Source organism: Maylandia zebra, linkage group LG23, assembly GCF_041146795.1.
Source record: "Maylandia zebra isolate NMK-2024a linkage group LG23, Mzebra_GT3a, whole genome shotgun sequence".
Lineage (NCBI taxonomy): Eukaryota > Metazoa > Chordata > Actinopteri > Cichliformes > Cichlidae > Maylandia > Maylandia zebra.
The window spans coordinates 42,815,902-42,839,320 of record NC_135188.1 but is presented as its reverse complement, the minus strand read 5'-3'; the positions used below and the strand labels follow the sequence as shown (position 1 = coordinate 42,839,320).

General features: G+C 40.5%; 1 protein-coding gene across 5 annotated transcripts; it reads right to left on the bottom strand.

Moving 5' to 3' along the window:
- Positions 1-27: 27 nt before the first annotated feature.
- LOC101487926 (ATP-dependent RNA helicase DDX3X) lies at positions 28-23,419 on the bottom strand. 5 transcript variants are annotated; one of them, XM_004573841.4, is made up of 20 exons: positions 23,079-23,419; positions 20,579-20,630; positions 20,032-20,079; positions 19,275-19,334; positions 18,387-18,587; positions 18,135-18,237; positions 17,176-17,295; positions 16,556-16,655; positions 16,335-16,470; positions 16,152-16,249; positions 15,297-15,395; positions 15,044-15,204; positions 14,811-14,955; positions 14,430-14,574; positions 13,767-13,817; positions 12,524-12,705; positions 12,270-12,387; positions 11,976-12,129; positions 11,710-11,837; positions 28-8,406 (listed from the first exon to the last, which is right to left on the bottom strand). In XM_004573841.4, exons 1-20 carry the CDS (start codon positions 23,121-23,123, stop codon positions 8,327-8,329), a joined length of 2,226 nt encoding a protein of 741 aa, XP_004573898.1. In that variant the 5' UTR covers positions 23,124-23,419; the 3' UTR covers positions 28-8,326. The 5 variants fall into 5 exon arrangements, with proteins under 5 accessions (XP_004573898.1, XP_004573899.1, XP_004573901.1 ...); XM_004573842.4 differs by having other exon boundaries at positions 19,275-19,331; XM_004573844.4 differs by lacking the exon at positions 19,275-19,334.

Here is a 23,419-nt window from a genome sequence, read left to right as displayed (position 1 = left end):
TACACAAACAAAAGCCAAAACCACTGATTACATCTGCAAATCCAAACCTTTATTTGTGGTAAAATCAGAATATTTGCACAGTTTTGTTTTCTTCGTGCAGTGCTCTTCGTGCACATCTGCTAAACTAATACATAAGCAAATACTAACTACCAGGCTGGTGCAGCTGCCCGTCCACACTATGGGGTCTGGCCATTCAGTAATGACGACAGCACTGGGCTTCATTTCAGTTCGCTCGCTAAGAGAACAGCAATCGTTCCTAAATGCACCTCAGCATCTGAATTTCAGATCACTTTAACAAACTGAACTTGAAATAAAGCCACAAAGTGTTTTGTTTTTGTGTGTCTTTCACGACACCCTGACAAAAAATACAATTACTTTGTTGCAAAATGTAGTTTGTGCATACAAAAGGCTGTAAAGTAATGGTTCACCTACGTCTGATATGCGTCAGTGATTGCTGAGGCTACAGTCTTTGGACAAATCAATCAGTCCCTGTGTAACTACAGTGGGTCTGTGCTTAGAGGAGCACCAGTACAAATGTCCGTTATATTACTGTCTCTCCTGCAGGTCAGATAAATACTGATCAGCTGCAAGAAGGGGAAAAAATAATAAATAAATCCCCATTTCTGATTGGCCAGAAACACCCCTGTGACAGCTCTAACAACGCCTGAAAAGATGCAAACCACAACAACGGAGCAATAGAACCACAGTTAAGTCTGTGTTATGAAGACTTTAAAGATCGCCACTTGTTTTTGCCAGACATTCACAACAAGGGTATTAACGAGAAGGAAAAGTGTAAAGAGTCAACAAAGAAAAGGAAAAATAAAACGACTTGGAGAAAATCTGGACACTTTTTTTTGTACTGCATGTTTTTGTCGTTTTTTACAAAATGGTCTTTGATCGTTAACTTGTTATTTTTTAATCCAAACCTTGGCATTTACGGTGGTATTTTCTCAATTTGTTTGCCGATTAAAAATGGCTGTTTATGGTTGATTATTATTGGCAATGAAGCCTGTCGCATAAACAGGTTTGCGGATGTGATACTGAGTCCAATGTGACTTTAAAGGTAACCAGTGGAGGCTGTTTCTCGTAACGTGTCGCCATCACATCGGCTGCAATCAACAATCTGTGGTACACCTCGAACCTTCATGTTACACCACATGCACATCTTTACACATTAACAGAAGACCTGAAGTTGGAGGTTTCAGCTGGGAGAAGAGTACTGTAGTGCTGGAAAACACTGGTGTTGAGCTTTACGCAGGGATACACAAGATACTGTGGCATCTTTAAACTGTAATTGGCAGAACTGACTGGACTATTTAGTTGAAATCGGAATTTTCAGGAATGACAGCATGAATACTGCCAAAAATAAAATCATAGGCATTGCGTAGATTCAGCAGATTTTAGGCCACAGATTGATGGCTAGCGCTAAAACGTAGGGTAAGTGCTAGTGTGCTAAAAATCTATAAACCAAGGGGCAAAAGTAATACAGGATGAAAACAACAAATGATAATGAAGGTTATTTTTTGAGTTATTTAGGTTTAGACTAAGTTGTGGACTGCTGATGCTAGCACGTCACAGCCATGTTGCTAGCATGGCCGATAACCAGGAAGCACTGCGAGTACCTCCACCCCCAGAGAACCCCCGGCTTTCTGAGGTTTTTAAACAAGCTGATCATAGAAGGTATAAAACAGATTCATTTTTCTGACTCAATAGCTATGTCCAAGACAGAAGTGCCTAAAACCTGCATTCTATCTGAAGACCACCAGATGGCGATAGCTGTGCTTGCTAAAAGAACGCTTTCCTGCTGAGTTATGGGCTCAGTCACTCATTCAGTTTTTAATGTTTTTTTTTAAGCCTATTTTGTAAATCTTGGTCATAATATGCTTCCAAAAGGATTATCTATGGTACACCTAATGGTAATCATTCACAAATTTTTAGCCAATGAGCAAGCAGTCTCAGTCATCTGTTTTTTTGTTTGTTTCTTTTTAAATCAAGATGGTAAAAGTGAAGATGCCAATATTAAGACTTCAAAGTGGGACTTGAGGATCAGATATATGGGCCAGATTTGCCTGATAAAATTCAGTTTCATTCTTACAAGTTAAATAAAAAAAAATGTAAGGAAGAACCGTGGCTGCAAAAACCACCCAGTTAAAAAAAGAAAAGATGTGCACACAGGATAGGAGCGAGGTTTTAGGGTGTTTTGTTGTTTTTTTGTTTTTTTTTTAATGGTCTTACACAAAATATATGCATCTGTATTTATGAAATGCAGGTGATTTTTGAAAATTACAACCACTGTTGAAACCCAGCCTTGCTATGGTGAGACGCTGACGGAGAAACGCTCCCCCACGTCGCATCTTTAACATTAAAAAGCTCACACTACCCCAGAAAAATAGAAATTTTTCACTCATACCAATGACATTCAACATTCAAGTGCCAGTGTTTTTGTTTACTGTCTTTTGGTCAAGTCACTTTGTAAAATATCAGCTTTTGTATTAGGCATAGAAAAATAAATATTTCTCAAAAATGCTTGATAAATTACACAAACTTGCAGTGAAAGTAGACTCAAGAACTCTGTGTGCAAACAGCTGAATCCTACCTTTGCTGTTAACTAGAACTCCACCTGGTCCCCAAAAAAAAAAAAAAAACAATTAAAAATTTAAAAAAATTAAAAACAAAAATTCTCAAAGAACCTTTGCGCGCGCACACACACACACACACTTCTTATTTAACATCTCTACACTGTCTTCACACTCACTCTCAGTCGTACCTCTTTAGGATTAAAGGACGTGTGCTACAGAAGACTTTTGTTGAAGTCTTTTGTGTAAAACTCAGTGGTCTTTCTATAACGGAGGGGGCCCTGCAGGCCGCAGCAATGGAAGCATAGCACCATTAATTGTTCTCTGACCATCAGTGCTGTCTGTATCACAGGTAAGTTTGCTATCAGCTCCATTAGGGCTGGGTATCACCCTTCATTTAAGGCATCAGAAGGTTTTGGGAAACAAAAAAACAAAAAGAACTAAAGTGCTGGATCAGTTTTGCAGGAAGTAAACAAAGCATTTTCTGCATGACACAAACTTTTGTGTTTTTTCTTAAACTTTGTTTACTGCTGAAAGTGTGTGAGATAGTTAAGGTACATGCAGTGACACTAGCAAGACACTGATGATCAGTTAGCATGTAACAGTAGCACTGTTTACCATGTTACATGAGCATGCTACCAAGGTAGATTTGCTAATTAGCAGATGAAGAGTTTTGCGGTATTTTGCCAAAAAAATGAAGTCTTTCAGAATTCGTAATTGTGAGGACCAACGCGGTAGATAAAGTGCCTGATCTACATTCCTATCCATAATGCCCTGCTGCTCATATTTTCTCAAAAACGTAACATTAGCGGCACAAAACTGCAACATGTCCAAGTTTTAGCACCGGGAATCAGCTGTCAGTCAGTAAAAAATGTGCCTGAATTGTTCCGAGTCAAAAGCATTTACATAAAGTTTTAATTTTTTTTATCCCCGCATCATACCAGCATCTGACCGAGCAAACATTCCTACACTTACATAAAATAATCAAAAATTTTGCAATAGTTTGAAATACCCAGCCCTAACCAACAAATTTCAGTCTTTAGTGATTCAGCCACTTCAAAAGGCACCGTTCACATGTAAAACTCTGGGCTATTTCACATGTGCCAGTTTGTACTCGAGCAGAAAACTCGTGCAGAGAATCGTGGCGACCACACAGCGAAAGCAAGCCACAAGTTACTGAACTCTATTGCACTTGGGGTAAAAGTTCAGAGGGTTTTTTTTCCCCCCTCCACGCAGGAATTTGGGGGCACAGTGGTATTTAAGTGTTGCTCTAACACAGCTCAATGGTAAATACAACTGACAGGTAAAACCAGCCTGCCCTAGAAAAACACTGAAATACATTGCATATTTATGAACAACACTATTTGACACGATTGATCTACAAAGCAAGAGGTAAACTGAATTTTTACTCTCACAAGTCACACTGCATTTAAAAAGGTTCACCGGTTCCTTCATTTTTTAAATTTTTTTTCTAAAACAGATTCTCAATGTGCCGCCAAGCGCTTGTCAGAAGGCACAGCAACATCTACGCAACCACATCCACTCAATGGATTCGCCTGCGACGCCGCATGCCTGCAGCATTGGTAACAAAACAAATGGGACTACATTAAGCTTATGGTCAGCAGAACCCACTGATTCAAGTAAGAAATGCTTTCACACAGGGAAAATCAGTCAGCAGTATCCGACTGCCAGTTCAGTCAGTAAAGTTCCTCCTACAGAGTTTTAAAGGTTGAAGCTGATTTTATAACAATGCCAGCAAGACAGCTATTTAATTAAACCTCTAGGTGTGAAAGTGCAACTTAAAGACTTCTGTTTGTGTGTGAAGGGAGTTCTGTGATTGTCATTAGCAACTTGCTGTCCTGTTTCCTGCTTTTTCATTCCTTCAATGCTTTGCAACAGCTCTTACAAGAAGTCTGCAGGAGAAAGTAAAATGTTTCATGACCTCAAGAAGAAAGCTGATCAGTAAACAGGTGCTTTAAGAAAAAAGAGAGAGAAAAAAAATCATCTATTGGGACACCTCTGACAGTTCTGGTCAACATTTGAATCACCGATTCAACCGCCGCTCATAGTCATTAAGCCCGTGTTAGACTGCAGTCTCAAACTTAGTGACAGCTGCGACAGTAACTGTTTATCTGACCCGCGCTGGAACAGCAGCTGAAAAGAAAACTCAAATTTCCTGTTTTTGGTTCGTTTGTAAATGCATAAAAAGGGACAGGTGGACATCGAGGAGTACAGCTGAATTCTATCATTCCACAGCCGTCCTTGAATGCAGCATTGTTCCTGGCCCCTCATTTTGAGTCAGACCAGGCTTAGTGAGATATCGTACAGTTATATTTGACTGGTGTCTTTTAGCACCAGAAAAGCTTCTGGAAAAATCTACTTTGTATATTTAGTAAATGAACAGCCAACTGCTTTAACTGCTTTAACCCCTTCAAACTCTTAAGGAAAAAAAATGCTGTTAAACAAAGTTTCCCCAACGTCCCCCTCAAATGTAACCCGAGGGAAAGGGAGCTTAAGACTGATTAGAAGAGGCAAAACAAAACAAACAAACTATGATATAAAATAAATAACTGCAACATAATTAAAGCCTGCTTTAGAATTGGATTCATCTGCTTGGCATTTGAAACTTCTTGACCAAAAAACAACAACACTTGAATATGTTTTACAGTCTTGGTCCTGCTTTGTCAGAGTCAGTGGGCAGTTTGAGGGTTAATCCACCTGGTGCGCATTAATTTGGGTGAATTTATTTCTATACAGACGTGTGTATTCTCTTGAAAGAATACAAGCTTTTGTCTTCGAACTTTAGTCAGCGGTGTTCAAACTGCCCACTGTGCTAAGCTCACCAGACCCGTCTTGGTCTAGTGTTGAGTGATCAAGTGTGACTCTCATGCACACCAAGTGTTGTTTAACTTCACATTCTTTTTCTGTGGAGATTCCTCTCTGTTGAAACTATTTACATTTAATCTGAGTTCTACATGTAAACATAACTAAATTAATCCACCCCCACACTGGAGTAACAGAGCTTTTTTTTGGCTCTTAATAGGCCCAGTTTGGGGGGGTGGGAGTAGGAGGAGGATTGGATTTCTACCACTGAACCATCCAAATGTTCAGCGGAGATCCCTTTTCAAGTTCAATCAGGGACGAAACATGGACATCCTGGGTCAACAGGCCCCTTGAAGCCTGGTTGAAAAGCAGAGCCAAGTAGGGATAACCAAGGATTTAAATGCATGCGATCGGTTCTGTGCAGCAACTTTTCCACAAGCACAATTTACCCTGACAGTTTCTCACTGTGCTGAGCCGAGTTGGGTTTCGCATTCGACAATCGCGGCGGGACGCTGTCATCGTTTATTAATGTGCAGCACGTGCTGGGACGTGTCGTGCATGCAGAAGGTGAATACGCTGTAATAGCTGCCAAGACTGCCAGTCCAGATAGCAAACTACTCTGGAGAGTGGACGTGCATCAGTGCGAAGAAGTAGGAGTGTGGCCCATTTGGGAGCTCTGTGGGCTGGGTGGTAAGTGTTTTGAAAGCAATCATATGCTGCCAGTGTACGGCTGTTGTGCGCGTTGGCCGAAATCTAGTTTTGTAAACATTTCATCGAGGAAGTGACTTCAACACTGAGAAACACTATCTGCTGACTGAAAGCAGTAGTAAGAGGAGGAATTGGACCGAGACGCGATCTTGCGCTTGATTACAGTTGCACACGTGGCTAAAACGTGCTGTAGATACGATGCATTGCATTCCTTGGGAAGCCCCAAGCTGTCTCTGCAGTGAAATTAATTCGTAAGGATGATCCAGTTCTTCACTTTTAACGCCCGACTTCAACAGAGCTTAAAAGACCTAACAGAATAAACTGGAATGACTACTTTTAGAGAAGACTCTTCATGCAACTCTCCAGGATAGAGTGAGCGAGAAAATTTGGACCTCTTTTTAGTTTGCATATTTCCCCCCCCTCAAGAGAAAGCTTCTCCCAAAACAAGGGTTTCAATGTTTGTGGTTAAAAGCAGCGGTAGATTCCCAAGAGCATGATGGCACTAAGAGTCAGCTGAACGGCAGCAGACACAATCTGGGAACTGTTTTCAGCAGCAGCCATGTAGTGTTTTCTAAGCAAAGGTGTTTCAAACTGTGTAGCGGTTACAGTAATTTAATGTGACTCGAGTGGCACCAGACTTTGGCTTCTTTTTTTTTTTAAATTACAGCAAGCTATGAGGAATTTGACATTTACGGCTACATATCTGGATAATAAGAGGGGGAGGAGCAACATAACGTGACTGCTGCTGGCCCTGTTAGTGGCACACAGTGACCCAACAATTAGTGACAAGATGGCTTTGAGAAACCAAACTGCAAGCTCAAAGCTGAGCTATAGATGTGACACAAGTGTCAATGAGTAGGACTCGGGTTCCCAAAAGCATACAGCCACTGTGGTCGGCCCTGCTCGTCGGCTCTTTGACTTTAACAGTACGATTAATGTTATTTTTGACCCATTTTATATTTACTCATCCAGAGTGAGTAAAGTAATCCACAAATATGCTTACAGTGGTTATATGCTTTGGGGAATTAGCTCAGTCTCTAATAGACAGATAAGGAAATGCTTTGAGTTTCCTCATCGTAGTTTTAGTTTAGTTTTTTTTTGCCAAGGTTTGATTTAGTTCAAGCCTAGTTTGCTTCCTTCCAAATAAAAATAAAGAAAACATATTTAAACCAACAAATGACACTGAATACACACTTTTAGTCACCGTGGGCCAATACTTGTGGACAGTTAACGTATTACGGCAATAAAAACAATGGAAATAAGAGACAAAGTTTAAATTCTTAAAGGCACAGTACAGAAACAAATGATTCTCCATAAACACTTATCTTAAAATTAAACAACAAACCAAAAAAAATGCTATTTGCAGTAACAACCATAAGTCCTAAGACTGTCTGCTATCCTCACTGCTAATGGCCGACAGCGCCATTTCAGTTTGTCCAGCCACTCGTCTCTTTGTTAGACATCTGTGTCAGACCTCGATAAAGTTTCATGTTTTAAAAAAGGTGAAAAAAAGAAAAGATTTTGTTTCTGTGGCCTCCAATACGTGAAGGCCAGTATTTTTGAATTTATACGCAGACATGTTTTGCTTTTATGTCCTGCCTATAGCTATATTTTAGAAAAGTTTTTGGCCAGCGATTTACAACATGGCCGTGCGTTAAATACAAAGATGACATGAGGTCACGCGGGGAGTGTAAATGCAGACGAAAACACAGTGAAATCAAACTCAAATATAAGGTGGGGGGAAATAAAGAAAGGATTTTCCCCTCTTTGAAGAAGCCCACACGCTGAAATCTCAGGGAATTAAACACCCAGGTCTTTTTACCAGCACACACGTGTCACAGAGGGAAAATGGTCTTAAGGTGGCTGCTAGCTGGAAGCTAACAAGTAAGCCTGTGTCCAGTGTTTAAAAAGTAAACAACTAAAATTCAACAATCTCTTCATAATGTGGTCTTTTTCAAGAGGAGAAAAGCTAATTTACCAAAACAAAAAAGGTGGACATAGAAAGCACAAGAAAACTCTTCCAACGACTTAAAAGACATGAAGGATGGGGATGGAAGCTACATAAATGAGCATAAATAGTTTAATAACATGCATGGGGGTTTCTTGGGGTTAATGGTGGTAACAAGACAGATGGGATGCAGACGTTGATGTGGAGAAAGAATGGAGGATGAGTGAGAAGAGGAAAGAGGGATGAGCGAGGGAGGGAGGGATGGAGAAACCTAGTTGCCCCACCAGTCAACTTGAGAGTGTGAGTAGTTTCCTCCGTAGCCATCACTGGTGTAGAAGTTGCTGAAGCCGCCTGAGAAGACAAAGGGAAGAGAAAAGAAAGCCTTCTTAATCAAGTAAAACTTTTGTAGCATTTCATCGCCCAAGTATCAGAAATTAGTGTTTCCAGGCAAAACAAATCTCTATAATGCAGGTCTGGTGTAAAACATTTATCCTGAATGTGCAGTTCTGTAAAACAATAATTCGCACTGAATATATTCAGTATATATTCGCCATCAAAATATATTAAAAGTACAACAATATATGGCAAACTCAAGTGCTCTTCTTTTATTTCTCTCTATACAAGCTCTCAGAAAACGGGAAAAAAGTATCCCGGGGGGCCCAGTAAAAAGCAACACAATGAACATCATGTGACTACAATCATGTGCACAATAATCACCCTACATCAGGGGTCTCAAACTCAAATGAGCCGCGGGCCACTTCTGGCACCATCATCTTATTGGAGGGCCACTTTAGTGTCCAAATAGTACAAAAAAAAAAACCAAACAACAAGTGTTTTGCTTGTTTTATTTAATTCCAAATATTGTGTAACAAGACAAAATTGTAAACATGAACGCAATTTTTTTTCTCACTCTCAACCAGTGTTGGTCAAGTTACTTGAAAAAAGTAATCAGTAACTAATTACTGATTACTCCCCCCAAAAAGTAATCCCGTTACTTTACTGATTACTTATTTTCAAAAGTAATTAATTACTTAGTTACTTAGTTACTTTTTAAAAACACGATTTACAACCTGAAGAGGTGATAAAGTGATAGATCTTTCAGCCCAATTCTACTTTTTCTACATAATCCATCATACAAAATGTAATCAAATGGAAAAGTCTCTTTTTTAACTTGTTTTATCAGTTTTAATCTTTTAACTTTATGCATCAAGCAAAACATTTAATTATATGCAAATTTCTCTGAGTTGAATAAATTAGTTTAACATTTAAACCTATTTTCTGCACATTCCAGCTCATAAAATAAAATATTTTTTGTGTTTTCACTCACTCTTTCAAACAGATGCAAGTAAAACACAGCAGAAAATAAATAAAGTCAAAGACTCAGCGGTCCTTTTGCTCTATTTTCACCTGTAAAGCAGGAGCAGGGTAGGCGGAGGGTTACCCTGGTGCAGGTGTGCCGCGGTCAGTTGAAGAATCCGCGAGTTTCTGTGAGTTTCCCATTACGTCGTAGCTACTCGGTGCTTGCTCGGAAGTTTAGGGGTTTTTTTCGCTGTAAAAAGAAGTTTTCTTCCCACGCACAGCGGACGCTAATGTTTTTGTCACTTTTTATGGAATCAAACTCAAAGTAAGGTCAGTACTTCCACGCTTTAAACGCTGCACGCTCATACTCTCTCCCGCACTCGATATGTTATCCATTGTTGATCTGCACACAGCTGCTGTCACCAACGTCGCACTTGCTTACGTCACTGTCATGACACATTCTCGCAAAAAAAATCACGGTTTTAGTAACGCAGTAACGCAGCGTTCCTACGGGAAAGTAACGGTAATCTAATTACCGATTTTGCAATAGTAATCCCTTACTTTACTCGTTACTTGAAAAAAGTAATCAGATTACAGTAACGCGTTACAAGTAACGCGTTACTGCCCATCTCTGCTCTCAACTATCTGAAGCCTTTCAGTTTCAGTTGTCATATGCAAGTTAGCACAAGGTCAACATTGCAATGAGATGTATTTGAGGAGCAGAAGACAGTCACTCAGCAGTGTAGTACAGTAGTTTCATTGAACTACCAAATAAACAGCTGGCAGCACTTTTGCTACAATTTTGTTTGTATTTAACAAAATAAAAATGCAGACATAAGCGTACACATTAGTTTTTGACTGCAAGTGAAAATTGTTTTCTTTCCAAATAATTCTCTCACTGAACTAACACAGCCCGCAACATGTTTGCACTCTCTTGTTACCTCGGCCAGGTCCGCGGCTCCGAACCGCGGTAAGGAGACCTCTGGCTAATACTTTGGGTTCCGGCTCGTAGCCGGGAACTAGCGTTACTGTCTGGGTCAACTTTGCTAGCGAGAGACAGAGAGAGGCATTGAAAGGCTGCTCCAGCAGAACTTTATTGTTTCGGAGGAAAAAACGAACACAGCGTACAGTCGAGTCTTAATAGCGTACTTACAACTGGGCTCGTCAGGCACTCTTTTTGGCTGTAGTGGTTATTTTTATATTTACATGCTTCCAGCTCCCGTTTCTGCTCGGTAGCACCTTGTACTTTTCTACTTTCCTTTTTCTCCCTCCCTCACGCTCACACAGAGAAAAGCGGGAGGGGCGGTCCCACACATTCTCCCTGCAGCACAGACTACACCGCCCGTGAGGCTACAGTCTTAACCCTTTAAAGCCAGTTGGAGCGGGCATGCTCCGTTTTGCGTAGCTATTTTTAAATCCCAGTAGCACTGAAACCACGTAAGCTTGCCCTCGGTCACAGTTTCCTTCCACATATAACTTTGCAAAAACTGCATAAAAAGCACTTGCAGCAACAAAAACATAATATTCCAGAAACACGCTTTGCCGATCCGATCAGCTGTTTGTAACACTTCCTACGTCCATCAGCGCGAACTATCGCATGTTCCCCATGACCTGCCCGAAACCGGAAGTGAAGTCATTTTGCAGAAATGTAGTTTTTCACCATCAGGGGCTTATGAGCCTATACTTGTGTTTTTAAAAGTTATGTTTGACTTTATGACTTTCTGTGTCGTTTCTGGGATGCTTAGGACTCATATTGCACTGCTGGAAATAGTTTATTTTGATGCATATGCTGTTTTTTTGCAAATTTGCATTATAATATTTATTTTTGTTTTTCCTGCATTATATAAAAATTGGTGTATTTCAAAAATAAAACTATGAAGACACTTAAAATAAATTTCCTGTGGTGGGAAACTATTTTGTGCAACTTTTTTGTATTTACAGTTTTGAAGGATGAGCCTCTTAAATTTCTCTAACTAGAAATATATGTTAAAAAAACAAAAACGATTTTCAATTTTTTTGTAGTTTATTGCATTTTTTGCAATTTATGTAATTACTATGCACTTAATGCAGATATATTATTTAAATTTGGGCTATAATGGTTGTATTGATGTATATCAACTTGAAATGCTCCCAAAAATGGCTTCACAGCATGTAAAAATATAATATAAGCTCTGGCAGACTTGGTTCTATGCTAGGTCTTAAAGGGTTAAAGGGCCATGCCTGTAACACTCTGCCGTCGTGTTAAATCATTTTTGGTAAAATAATTTCTTTCTTCACATCAATATGCGGGCCACGAGTTTGAGACCCCTGCCTTACATTAATGAATAAATTTCTATCCAAAGATCAGAGCCTCACCTCCTCCAAAGGCACGGTTTCCTCCATGTCCTGCCTGGCTGCGTCCTCCTCCACGTCCTCCAAACCCTCCGGCGTTGACTCCTGCAGCAGTCTGACGATAATCTCGTGCTCCAAACCCGCCAGAGAACCTGTGGGATAAAAGAAAAATAAATAAATCAGTGTTTAGGGATTCTGATTAGACCAGCAAATGTTTTAATACTTATAACAAAAACAAACATTTGCAAGTTAAAGACAGAATCTGTGTGTGTGTGTGTGTGTGTGTGTACCTCTTAGAGCGCCCTCTATTACTACTCTTGTGCTGGTGTTCATAGGCCAGGCTCTCGAGCCATGAGGGAACTTCCTGTTTGGCCTCTACTAGGATGTCCAGGAGGTCTTTAGTGATGTTCCCGTTTTTGTCATTGAAGAATGATGTTGCCAGCCCTACAGGAAACAGAAAAAACCCCCAAAAAACACTTAAAAACAGGAGACATTTTTTGAAGCAATATAAGTAAGAGCAGTAAATGGGGTTCATCCTAAATCAAGAGGATGCTTCCCTTAAATCACATTACTTTTAGCCTTACCCAGGTTTCCTACTCGTCCCGTACGTCCAATACGGTGGACGTACTCCTCTATGTCGCTTGGCAGGTCAAAGTTAATAACATGTTTCACGTTGGAGATGTCCAAACCCCGAGCTGCTACCTGAGATCACAAAAACAGGAGCAGATACTTTAAAAACTCACACCTTCAGTTTTATGTCGATTGTGGTTGTCAGTTAACAGAAAGGTTCCTCTTGTGGTTCACCGTAACGTGCACCCAACAGGATGTTTTTACTGACCGCTGTAGCCACCAGGATGGGACATTTTCCTGATCTGAACTGGTTCAGGGCCTCCTCTCGATCTCTCTGGGAACGGTCACCATGGATACTGGTGCAGGCGTAGCCTTCCCGATATAGGAAGTCCTCCAAGGCGTCTGCACCTTTCTTGGTCTCCACAAAAACCAGGGTCAATGAGTCCTTACCTGGTCAACCAAGAGGGGGAAACACTGGGTGTTAATGCTACAAAGAATAAAACAACTGTAGGGCTGCACTGTGTTTGGACTAAATAAAGATTGAGTTTAATAATCCTGCGCCACTATGACTCTGACTTTATGTAGCAGACATACTGGACCAAATTGTGGAACAAACAAATAATGAAGTTACAGTCATGCTGGAATTATATAGAATTTAAGTGCACGAGCAATTATGAGAACCAAGCACATAAATTAAAATCCATCCCTGATGGCCTAGCCTGCTAAACTGAACTTTAAGCTTCTCAGTCCACTACATGAGATTGATTTGCCTTCTAGCCAATGGGATCAGTTAGCATCTAAATGAATCATACAATTTTACGTGTGAACGGTTTTCTGCTGCCATGCACACATAAATCAACGCCCTTGATTGTATAGGAAATCCTCCATAGCACATCAGTTAGTGGGTTTGTTGCAGCAGCCCTGTATACAGATCATATGTTTACATGTATATACGTGTGTCAGTCCATGGGGTGACTAACATGCAGGTTTCAGGGTTAAATCTACCAGCATTACTTTACAGCAGATGTTGTTATATGAGCAGAACAGTGCAACAGGCAGCAGGAGGTGCAGTGTGGGTAAAATGACCAGCAGCAATGTGTTTTCATGCAGATTTCACTAGAGGCACTGATGGAAAGATTCTGGTCACTGTATTCTTCCCGCATCAACATCATCAATTGACCTACACTTATATCAAAAGTTAGATACACGGCAACACACGAACACAACATGACCAGACTCTCTCCATTAAAGCTATGGGTTTGACCTAAAGACATCACAGCAACATACTTTAAAGATGACACAAAAACAACCTTAAGCTATAAAATCAAACAACAGGCATGTTTAATTTCACATGAGAGGACCTGACGTGTGAAATGGGACACAGAACCTAAATAAACATAATAAACAGGAGATTCTCCATCCACGAAAAAAAAAGAACAGAACAGTAAAGTCGAGCAAAATTATTTAAAATATGAAATGACAGATAAAAGTTTCCTGTTTGAGGATCTTACCAGGTTTCTCTATGTTGTCTCCAGTACTGTCCTGTACCTCACTTGGGATGGCTTGGGATAAAACCACAAACCACTGACATGTAAACTCCAGTTTGAAAGCAATGCTTGTGTGTCTGATATTGCTGATTTAACAGAGGTTTAAAATGTTGCCATATAATCACTAACAAAACAATAAGGTTGTTTTCCCAGCCACAAACAATTAAAAATCCTCTTTTTTTTTTTAGTTCAGTCTGAAGAAGAAGATATTTTGTAATAAAAATAGACCACTGCCATCTGGAGGCAAATATAATCCAGGAAACAATGTTTCTTGCCAACTACCACAAATATAGAAAGAGCATCTTTTAAATTAGAGGTTTTAAACCTTTTTCAGGGCAGCCTAGAGGTATACATCTTCCTAATTTCACACACAAACATATCTAAGTGAAATTTTCACTGAAAGACAAAGGGTGCTGATGGACATTACACTGTGCTAAGCATGGGGAACACAGTAATGTATTGGTTGAGATGTGAGGATGACAATATGATGATGACCATAAGACAGGGGAAATAAAATCGCACTGTGTGTGTGTGGTTCGAGATAATTGCAGATAAGTCTACTCAGGCTGCAATCAGTATTTATGTTATGTGTTGGGACATGTGGCAGTTGAGCTGAGATCGGCTCACCTGTAGCGCTTAGCAGGTCCAAGAGGAAAGACCGCTTATCACTCTCTTCCACCCACACCACTTTCTGCGTGATGTTCTCCGAGGTGGAACCCACTCTGCCCACCGCCAGGAAGATGTAATCCTCCAGGAAATCCCGAGCTAAGATCTGCAGGATGAGCAAAATATGTGCTTAACACAACTGTTTTGCACCGTCTGACTAAACAGATGGAAAATTTTACATCTTTAAAATGAAGCACTGATCACCATGTGAATGCTTGCTGCACTTTTCTTTATTAGTAACGGGCGGATTAAAACAAAAAACAAAAGAAAAAAGAAGAAGAAGAGGAAGAAGAAGAAAAGTTCCAATTTCTATCACAATTACTGCAGATAATGAAGATATACCTGGATTTCTTTGGGAAACGTAGCGCTGAACATCATAGTTTGTCGGATGCCTTTAGGAGGCATGGTGTCCTGTTCGACGATGCGCCGTATCTGTGGTTCAAAGCCCATGTCCAGCATACGGTCAGCCTCATCTAGGACCAGGTAGCTAAAGGAAACAGAAGAAAAGAGTTTGAAATTTGGAAAAAATGAAACAGACATTTACCCATCACTCACTCCTCGCGTTTAGGTCTTACTTGCAGTAGTCCAGTCCGATCTTCCCTCTCTCCATCATGTCCACGAGTCTTCCTGGAGTGGCCACCAGCAGGTGACAGCCTCTCTCCAGGTCTCTGATCTGCTGGCCAATGTCTGCTCCTCCATACACAACACAGGGACGCACTCTGGAGCGGTAGGAAAACTAACAGGAAAATACAATGTATTAACAATTACACACAAATTTAAAAATCACATCATTAAATAAAATTATTACACACTAATGTGTTTAAATACCTTCCTTGCTTCATCATATATCTGCAGTGCCAGTTCTCTGGTGGGAGCCAGCACCAGGGAGATGGGGTACTGCTTGCGACGGCCATACTTTCCATTCTCCTGCAAAGCAGCAAAGACACAACATTTAAGTCTCACAGCAACAAACGTGATTGAGAACAGAACATGTGGCAAACCTATCAGGGACTAGTATGACTCGTGAGAGCAAAAATCCCCTAAAGGCTTCACAATGTAAATTAGGGGAGAACTCGTGTAACAGGAATTACCAGACAATTATCAGAGACGTGGCACTCAAATAATTCCAGATTTAAAGTTCATGGAATAATTCAACAACAGTGAAGTTAGCCGAATAAAAACTTCCAGAGGAAAGAAAGACAAGCTTTAAAATCAGACTTACCTGCTGATAATTTTCTTTCTCAATAACAGCTTAAATTAAATTAGACAAAATAACTCCCTAAATAGGTGCCAGGTGTCATATCGAGATGGCTGCTGACAGGTAGGACTTGTGTCTTAAAGGGTTTTGCTTTTCTTTAACTGCTGCTTGTTTTGCCTCTTCTTTGATGGTCTAGTATACTACTGGTATCAAAAAAGATCAACTTAAGCAGGTCTGCTTGTTTGTTGCAGTGACTGAAACTTGTGCTCACCGTTTGTGGTAGCATATGAACAATACCCATTCATTTGTAGAAGTGTGCACGTGCCTGAAATTAATGCTTTTATTTTTAATCTGGAGGATATGCTTTAATTAAATTACTTTACCATGAAATCCCCCACAGCACCTGAACCATTTGTTTTGCCCCTTTCAAAGCCATGATGAAATTAGCTGTTTTTAACTAGATAATATTGATTTTTCTCTTTTACCTGTCCTGATGCTTTAGCTGCGTTAAGGGCCTCTCCTGGTCCATCAGTGTAGATCTGGCTGAGGACTGGCAAGAGGAATGCTGCCGTTTTCCCAGAGCCTGAAACACACAAGGACAGCCTCATCCATTTCTGCTGTTCCTCTCATCGACCCAATTCCAATATTTTGTTATGTTTGTGCACTACCTGTCTGTGCGCAGGCCATGAGGTCTCTCTTCGATTTAATAATAGGAATGGCGTATTTCTGGACAGGAGTGGGTCTGGTGTAGCGACTCAGAGCAATGTTACCCATGATAATCTCACCCATGTCCACGTCTTGGAACTGAGATCACAAACAGAAACGTGTACAGAAAGAGCAAAGAAAAGCAACAGTGCAGCTGGTATCTGATACAATGTGAGTAACTCACACTCTCGATGTGCTGAGGGCAGTTCTGTCCCGTGGCCTCAACAGGAATGTCATCGTATTTCTCAAAGTTAATCCCAGTGTTACTGCCAGAGAACAATTCACTACGGAGAGAGCAGCAAAGGTTAGTCGAATGCTCTGGAACTTTATTGCTCAGAGTAACTGCAGCAATTTCTTGGGATAATTTATCTGAATGACGAATTTTAAAAGAATAAAAACCTAGCATTATTTTTACTGGGGCTGGTCAGCCATTTGAATTTATCATGTGTCAGGTAAGGGAAATGCTGCAGAACCATAACAGACAAAGTTAAAGATGCTTCCATATTGACATCAGACTAGAAACCTGCAAATAAGTTAAGAACAAATCTCATTAAGATGACAACTGGAAATAACAAAACGTCAAAGAATTTGCTTTCACCTTCCTGTGTTTTACTCTGTTACACAAGAACCAATGAAATCCCAACAATATGACTCACAGTCTAATAGTGAAATTACACTAGTCTAATAATCTAATTCTGTGGACTAATTTTTAACTTTTGCAAAGTTTACCTGAAATTTCCTGATCTTACAATAAATTAGAAAGTAGACTACACCTCCCACAGCGGCTCAAAAGCACAGACTCACTGTTCAAGGCGTTCGTTGCGAGGGGTTGGTTTGGACCAGTCTCCGTCATCTCTGGATTCCTCCACCCAGCGGCTGTTTCCTCCTCCTCCTCCTCCATTACCAAATCCTCCATGCTCAAACCTGAACACAGCACGCACACATTAATGATGAATAATGAGGCTGATAGGTTTGTAGCTTGAACCCATCCGCTGGAACGTTGAAGACAATATAATTACACTGCAAAGCAAGACACAAGTAGGCAAAGACTTCATGTTTCTCGTGCACGGGAGAGAACCGGACAGGCACCGTTCCTTCGCTTGACCCCAGTTGCTCTCGTCCGTTCTCCCGTACCACTGTTCTTTTATTGAGGTTACATGAATATGCATAAGTTCATTAACATATGACGTCTACATACACACAAAGAGTACCTTGCCTGTGTGTGTGTGTTTGTGTGTGTGTGTGTGTGTGTGGACTGCTGATCAAAGGGTCAAACATCCTTGGTCAGGAAGAGGGTAGCCTCCCCCTCACCCTAGATGGTTCATCCTAGATAACACGGTGAGGAAGTCCTGCAGTTCATCTAAACAAAGAGCACTTAGACTAGAACAGACGCAACTACGTTAATCCTACCATAAAACAATAAGACACGGTATGACCTCTCATGCTCCCAAAGTGCTGTCTAATACACACAAAGTTTGCAGACTATCAAGGATCAAAACCTCTACCAATCTACAACTAATTACAAAACTCTAAGCATATATAAGTAAATATTTCTAAGCATAAATGACAATCAACAATACAAATCTAACAGAGGCAACTTTTTCCAAATTATAGAACCACAGCTCTCCACTTAACATTTTTTGGGTAATAATAAACCATTTTAAGGGTTCACAAGAGGGTCGTTTTTTAGCTTTTATAGTAAACATGGGAATTTTCTGTTGACGCTGAACATAAGCTCTCAACACTGTATGTGATCCACTCACCTTCCTCGGCTAGCGTTGCCTCTGTCATTGAAGAAAGCAGACTTTCCACGGTTATTGCCAAAACTGCTATAGGCGTCCTTGGCAGTGTTCCAGCCACCTGCGTCTAAAAGGAGAACACCACAAAACTATCAGGTTTCGACAGCTAGCAGACGCATCCAGTCATTCATGTAGTGGAGAGGCAGGTAAATGAGCACATACTGGATGCACGAGCTAAGTAAAAGAAATGTTGGAAGCACTAAAACTGAATCGCACCTTTATTTTCATACCCAGCAAAGCCCATTGGCTGTGCTGGGTTAATGGGGTTGAAGGCTCCACCCCTGTTGTTGCGGTAACCACCTCCAACGCCACCTCTTCCCCGCTCCATGCGAGGCGGGCCACGGTTAAATGAGTTGCCCGTCATGCGATTGTCGTGGTAGCCGTTGACAAAGTTGTTGCGCGTGCCGTCCCAGCCGTCTGCAGAGAGGAAACAGTGCACAAAATAATTAATAAATACCATCACACCTGCAGGAACATCGTCTTCATGACCATCACTGCTGTTATTGGTGGAGCGCTGGCAATACATGCTATATGGGCAAAAGTATTTGGCTACACCTCTTACATCTTTTCAATTCAAGTGTTTTCAGTCCCATTGTCACGGGTGTAAAACTCGTAAAGTCGCCAACGCTTTGCTGACTCAGCAAACCTCCTCTAGCATTAACATCAGCACAAAAACTGCGCTGGGAGCGTCATGGTATGATCAACAGCTTCTGTAGGTGTAATGTGTGGGTGGCCCAGTATTTTGTCCATATAGTGTTGTTTCAGCATACCAATAAAACACCAGCAATTATATTTTAGCCCTTTTGACATCTATCAAATTAATTTTTAATGAAAAATGTACTTTTGTGAAAAGGTAGGAAATTAGATGCATCAGGTCAAAATGATTAAACAAACCAACTCAAAGAAGCACTTTCAGATGCTTCTGCTGCTGCTTCCGATATGCAGCCGCACTTAAATGTTAAGGCATTCACTATGAACTCATCAATAAGTCAATTTACAAAAAACAACAACAACTCTAAAATCAATATAAAAAAAAAAAAGACCAATTCCCCAACTTCTGCACAACTCTATCCAAGAAAATCAGAAGTTCAGAGAGGAACTTACAGTTGGCTGCAGGCGCGATGGTGTAACCACCCTGTCGCCCAGCAGCAAAGGCATTTCCTGCTGGATTAGGAGATGAAATTCCAGTTGTAACTCATGGTTAAAAACAGATGCTGATATAATAGAGATACTTTGTAGAGTTACAAGTGTGGGGTCTTTTAGAATACTATGTCTTCCTCACTATTCCAAAAATCAACCATAGGTGGTAATAACGTTTAAAAAAAACAGAGCATAGAGGAAGGAGATCGACTGCTAATCATAGAGAAATAAAGATGGACAGAGCTGAAAATTGTGTCTGAAAAGCAAAACCAGACCTGAAGTGCTTTAAACTTGCACTCTTTTTATTTGCCATATAGGGAAAACCTGACATCAGCTCCCACTCTGTGACCTCACTAAAACATTCCCTGCTTCAGGTCACAATCAACACAACTTAAAGGCCATCTTGTAAATTTTATTTGTTTCAAGAGTCACAAAGGAGCATTATCCAGGGTACGCTCGTTGCTACTTGGCAATCACAAATCATTAGCCAATGAGAGTGCACTTTCGCAGTTCGACCTGCCCTTCGCACATCACATCAAATATCACGATGTCGATGGATTTCACTAATCAATCAGTGAAAACACGGAAATTCAGCTATGAAAGCTGAAAATGAAAATGATTTATTTGGTAGGAATCAGTGATGGGAGTTCCCAGTGGCCTAAAAATAAACACAATTCAGATTTTTCTTTATAGGAAACAAGGTTAAGTGGATCCTACTCACCATTTTTGGGAGCATCTTTGTTCCTTAAATGTGGAGGTATATATCGCCCTGCAAAAGAGACAGACAGCCAAGAATCAGTCAGCGCTTACGTCACACTGCATTTATAATCAAATCTAACTAACCATTTCAAGGTTGACCCACAAATTATGACTGCAATGACAAAAGATTATTAAACTATAATGTAAAGAAAAACTTAAAGGTGACATGCAAATATTCATTTTCACATGGTTGCAACTAAATGTCACTGTATTAAAAACAGATGTTCTGCACTTAAATAAAAATAGATCATGTAACTGAAAAGTCACCGTGTTTAATGAATAATAAAAGATTTAAAGACAAAATTTCTTCAAAACCTTTGCATCATCCAAAGACATGCATATTTTAAGTTAACAGAAAAATCTGCTTTCAGTATCACCACACAGCACCAGGGATGCATTGTACCACATGCAGACATACAGCAGTCACTTTTTTTTTTTTTTTTTTTAAACCTGTTTGTTTTTATCATGACAAAATGAAAAATTCTAACAAAAACACAAAGGCTGCTTACTGCTATTGCCACCACCTTGTCCGTCTGCAGCGCTCAAGTCTAGGACAGCGAGCTAGAGGGGGGAAAAAACAAAACACAAAAACAGAAAAGGACTCACTGACCCACTTCAAGCAACCTAAAACTTTAAGTTACATTTTAACAAAATGAATTATCAAAGCTATTACTGCCCATGTCTTACATTAACTGGTCGCATTACAAGTTGATTTTTCTCCATCATAGACACAAACACAGAGTAGCATTTCTGTAGTAATCTCCCTATCCGGTTGTTCAGTCTGACGTCACTAGCCGTGTCTGGGTCTAAACTCCGCTGCAGGTCCATATATCAAACGATCACTATGGGATTACTGAGAGTTGAAAAACTGTCTAAAGTCTTTCATCTTTAATAAAATGATCAGCGTTCTGCTCTACCAGGTGTAACAATTGAGTTTAACATCCAGGCATCCATGAAAACGGAATTTATGACATTTAACGGAGTTAGAAGTTAGCAGGGAGTTAGCTCGCTAGCTTCTATCTAAATACAATATAGCATGTCCTGACTGCGGGGTTTTGGAAACAAATTAAAACGTACAGCTCTGCTATCACTTCCAGCATAAATGAAGACAGAAAACTAAACAGCAGTGACGTTTGTAGGGTTACTGAAGTTGGGCTAGCTGGTATATAATGATGTGCTACGTGACCGCTAGCGACACAGCTATGTTAGCATAATATAAACAAGCTAACTTTTTTCCACTCGATAAAAGTTAACGTGAGTGTTGTCGGTGGTCAGGAACAAATGTAATCGCATGGCAGGATGCTGTAAAAGGACCAAACTTCAGCCAGGAGAACAACTGAGATAATCCATCCACAATACGAGGTTAGTCATTCATATACTGCTGCATGGGCTGGGCTGTAGTTACATCGTAAGGTTTTAAAAACTGAGCTTAAATAAATGATTAGCGGTAATAAAAGACGAGGGAGGTCAACAGTGATCACTGACTGTTTTAGGAGCTTTTTGAGATCAAATAGAAGAAAATACATAACATTAAACATGTTAACAACACAAAAGCCATATTAAACGCAGACTACTTTAGACCCGGAAGTAGGATTCGTCGCGTCATCACTGAACAACCGGAATGCTACAAGACAGCTCAGTGTCACTGGTATATGTATCCACCATCACCAACCCCAAGTCAATATTTTTCCTCTCAAATACCGTTGGTTCCCTGTTTCTTTCTGTAGTTTTCCATTACACCCAAGCAACATTTAGTCCCATAAATTAAGAATGCCTGTAAAACCAAATAAGTGGAAACTAGTCTTTAGATTGTTAGGCAGGCTGTGTTTGAGGCCACAGACCACTTATCCTTAAGAGTAGGTGACACAGAGAGCTGCTGCCTACCTTTAAAAAAAACGTTTCTGTATAATAAGGAGTGTGAAAATTTTTCTTGCATGGACTGGTTTGAGTACTCAGATTTGACATGAAAAAAGAAAACTAGAAGTCATTTTTATTTTTGTATTCTGCAGCAGACTTAAAAAACAAACAAAAAAAAGAGCGAGGGAAAGGGAGACAGAGATGTGAGCTCCAGCGTGCTGAATTCCTATCATGATGATGTCAGCAAACTGCACCCAGCCACAGCTGGTCTGGGATACTGAGATGCGATGCTGGTGCGTCAAATCTCACTGCTGTCCAGGGAACAACTTTGTATTTAATGCTTTCATTACCAAAAATCTAACTGTGTTGGGGGGTGGCGGCGGTGACATTCAGCTTAAGCCAACTAAACTCATGAGGATGTATAAGTCGCTGAAATAGGGGCCTAGGTTGCGCATCACACTCCTTCTTAGACATTTTTCCCCAATAGGGGCTCTCCAAAATATCAACCGAGTACATGCAGTACTTTTCTGTTACCATCCAGCCAGACACAGATAGACTACGTTGCTGGTGACGCAGAAGAAATGACCATCTCTTAGCGGGACGCAGTCAACATAAAAACATGGAAGTCTGGAAAATGCTGCGTATCATCTAAAAGCCGGGGAGGGCGACAGTCACGCCGCATTGTTTGTGTAGCAAGCAGACCCGCAGGTTCCAGCCACATTGACCTCCATTTTATTATTATATCGAGCTGCAAGACAAGCGCAGTGGACGTAACAGTTGAGGGGTGCGTTTCATGTGTTCATATGAGGGGGCCAGAGGAACCACTCGTGCGTCATTTCGCATTTAGCTCTTCGTTTTAAAGAACACCGATCAGTCTAGCAGCAAAACACGGATGTTTTATTTCTAGAATGCAATTCAATAAAGGCATTCTTGGTCAGGTTGTAGAGGGGCCAAAACATTTTTCATGTCGTATGCTCCGCAGCCACCGTCAGACGTGTGCGCGAACAAAAGCAGCGCACCCGACGTTAAGCTAGCACAATAGCATACTGTTAGCAGACCCAGGCTAGCCGGCAAGCTAATGTTTACCACTGCCGTTTTTTTACATTACTTCTAAAGCGAACATTTAAGACATATAAAAGAAACACAGCTTACCTGCTGTTCTAGACCGTGGGCATTTTCGACGGCCACATGACTCATAACTATAGAATATGGAGGAAAAATGATGCCGTTGAAAAGGGGACCTCTTTGTTTGCCGGGTTTTGATGTTGTTATTATTTCTCCTTTGCGTCTCGCCCGTTTCTGTGGTTATGTAAAATGACAGCTATTTCATTTCCTTAATGGTTTCAGATAACTTTTTAAAACGATATTACTGAATTTCAAGTGGCAATAAAGTCCCGTATTTTCAGCTTCAAGGTTGATACTTCAAGCAAACACAGCTGTTGTCTGTTTGCTCTTTAGCTGAAGCTGAGACGAAGCCACCACGAAGCGCGTGA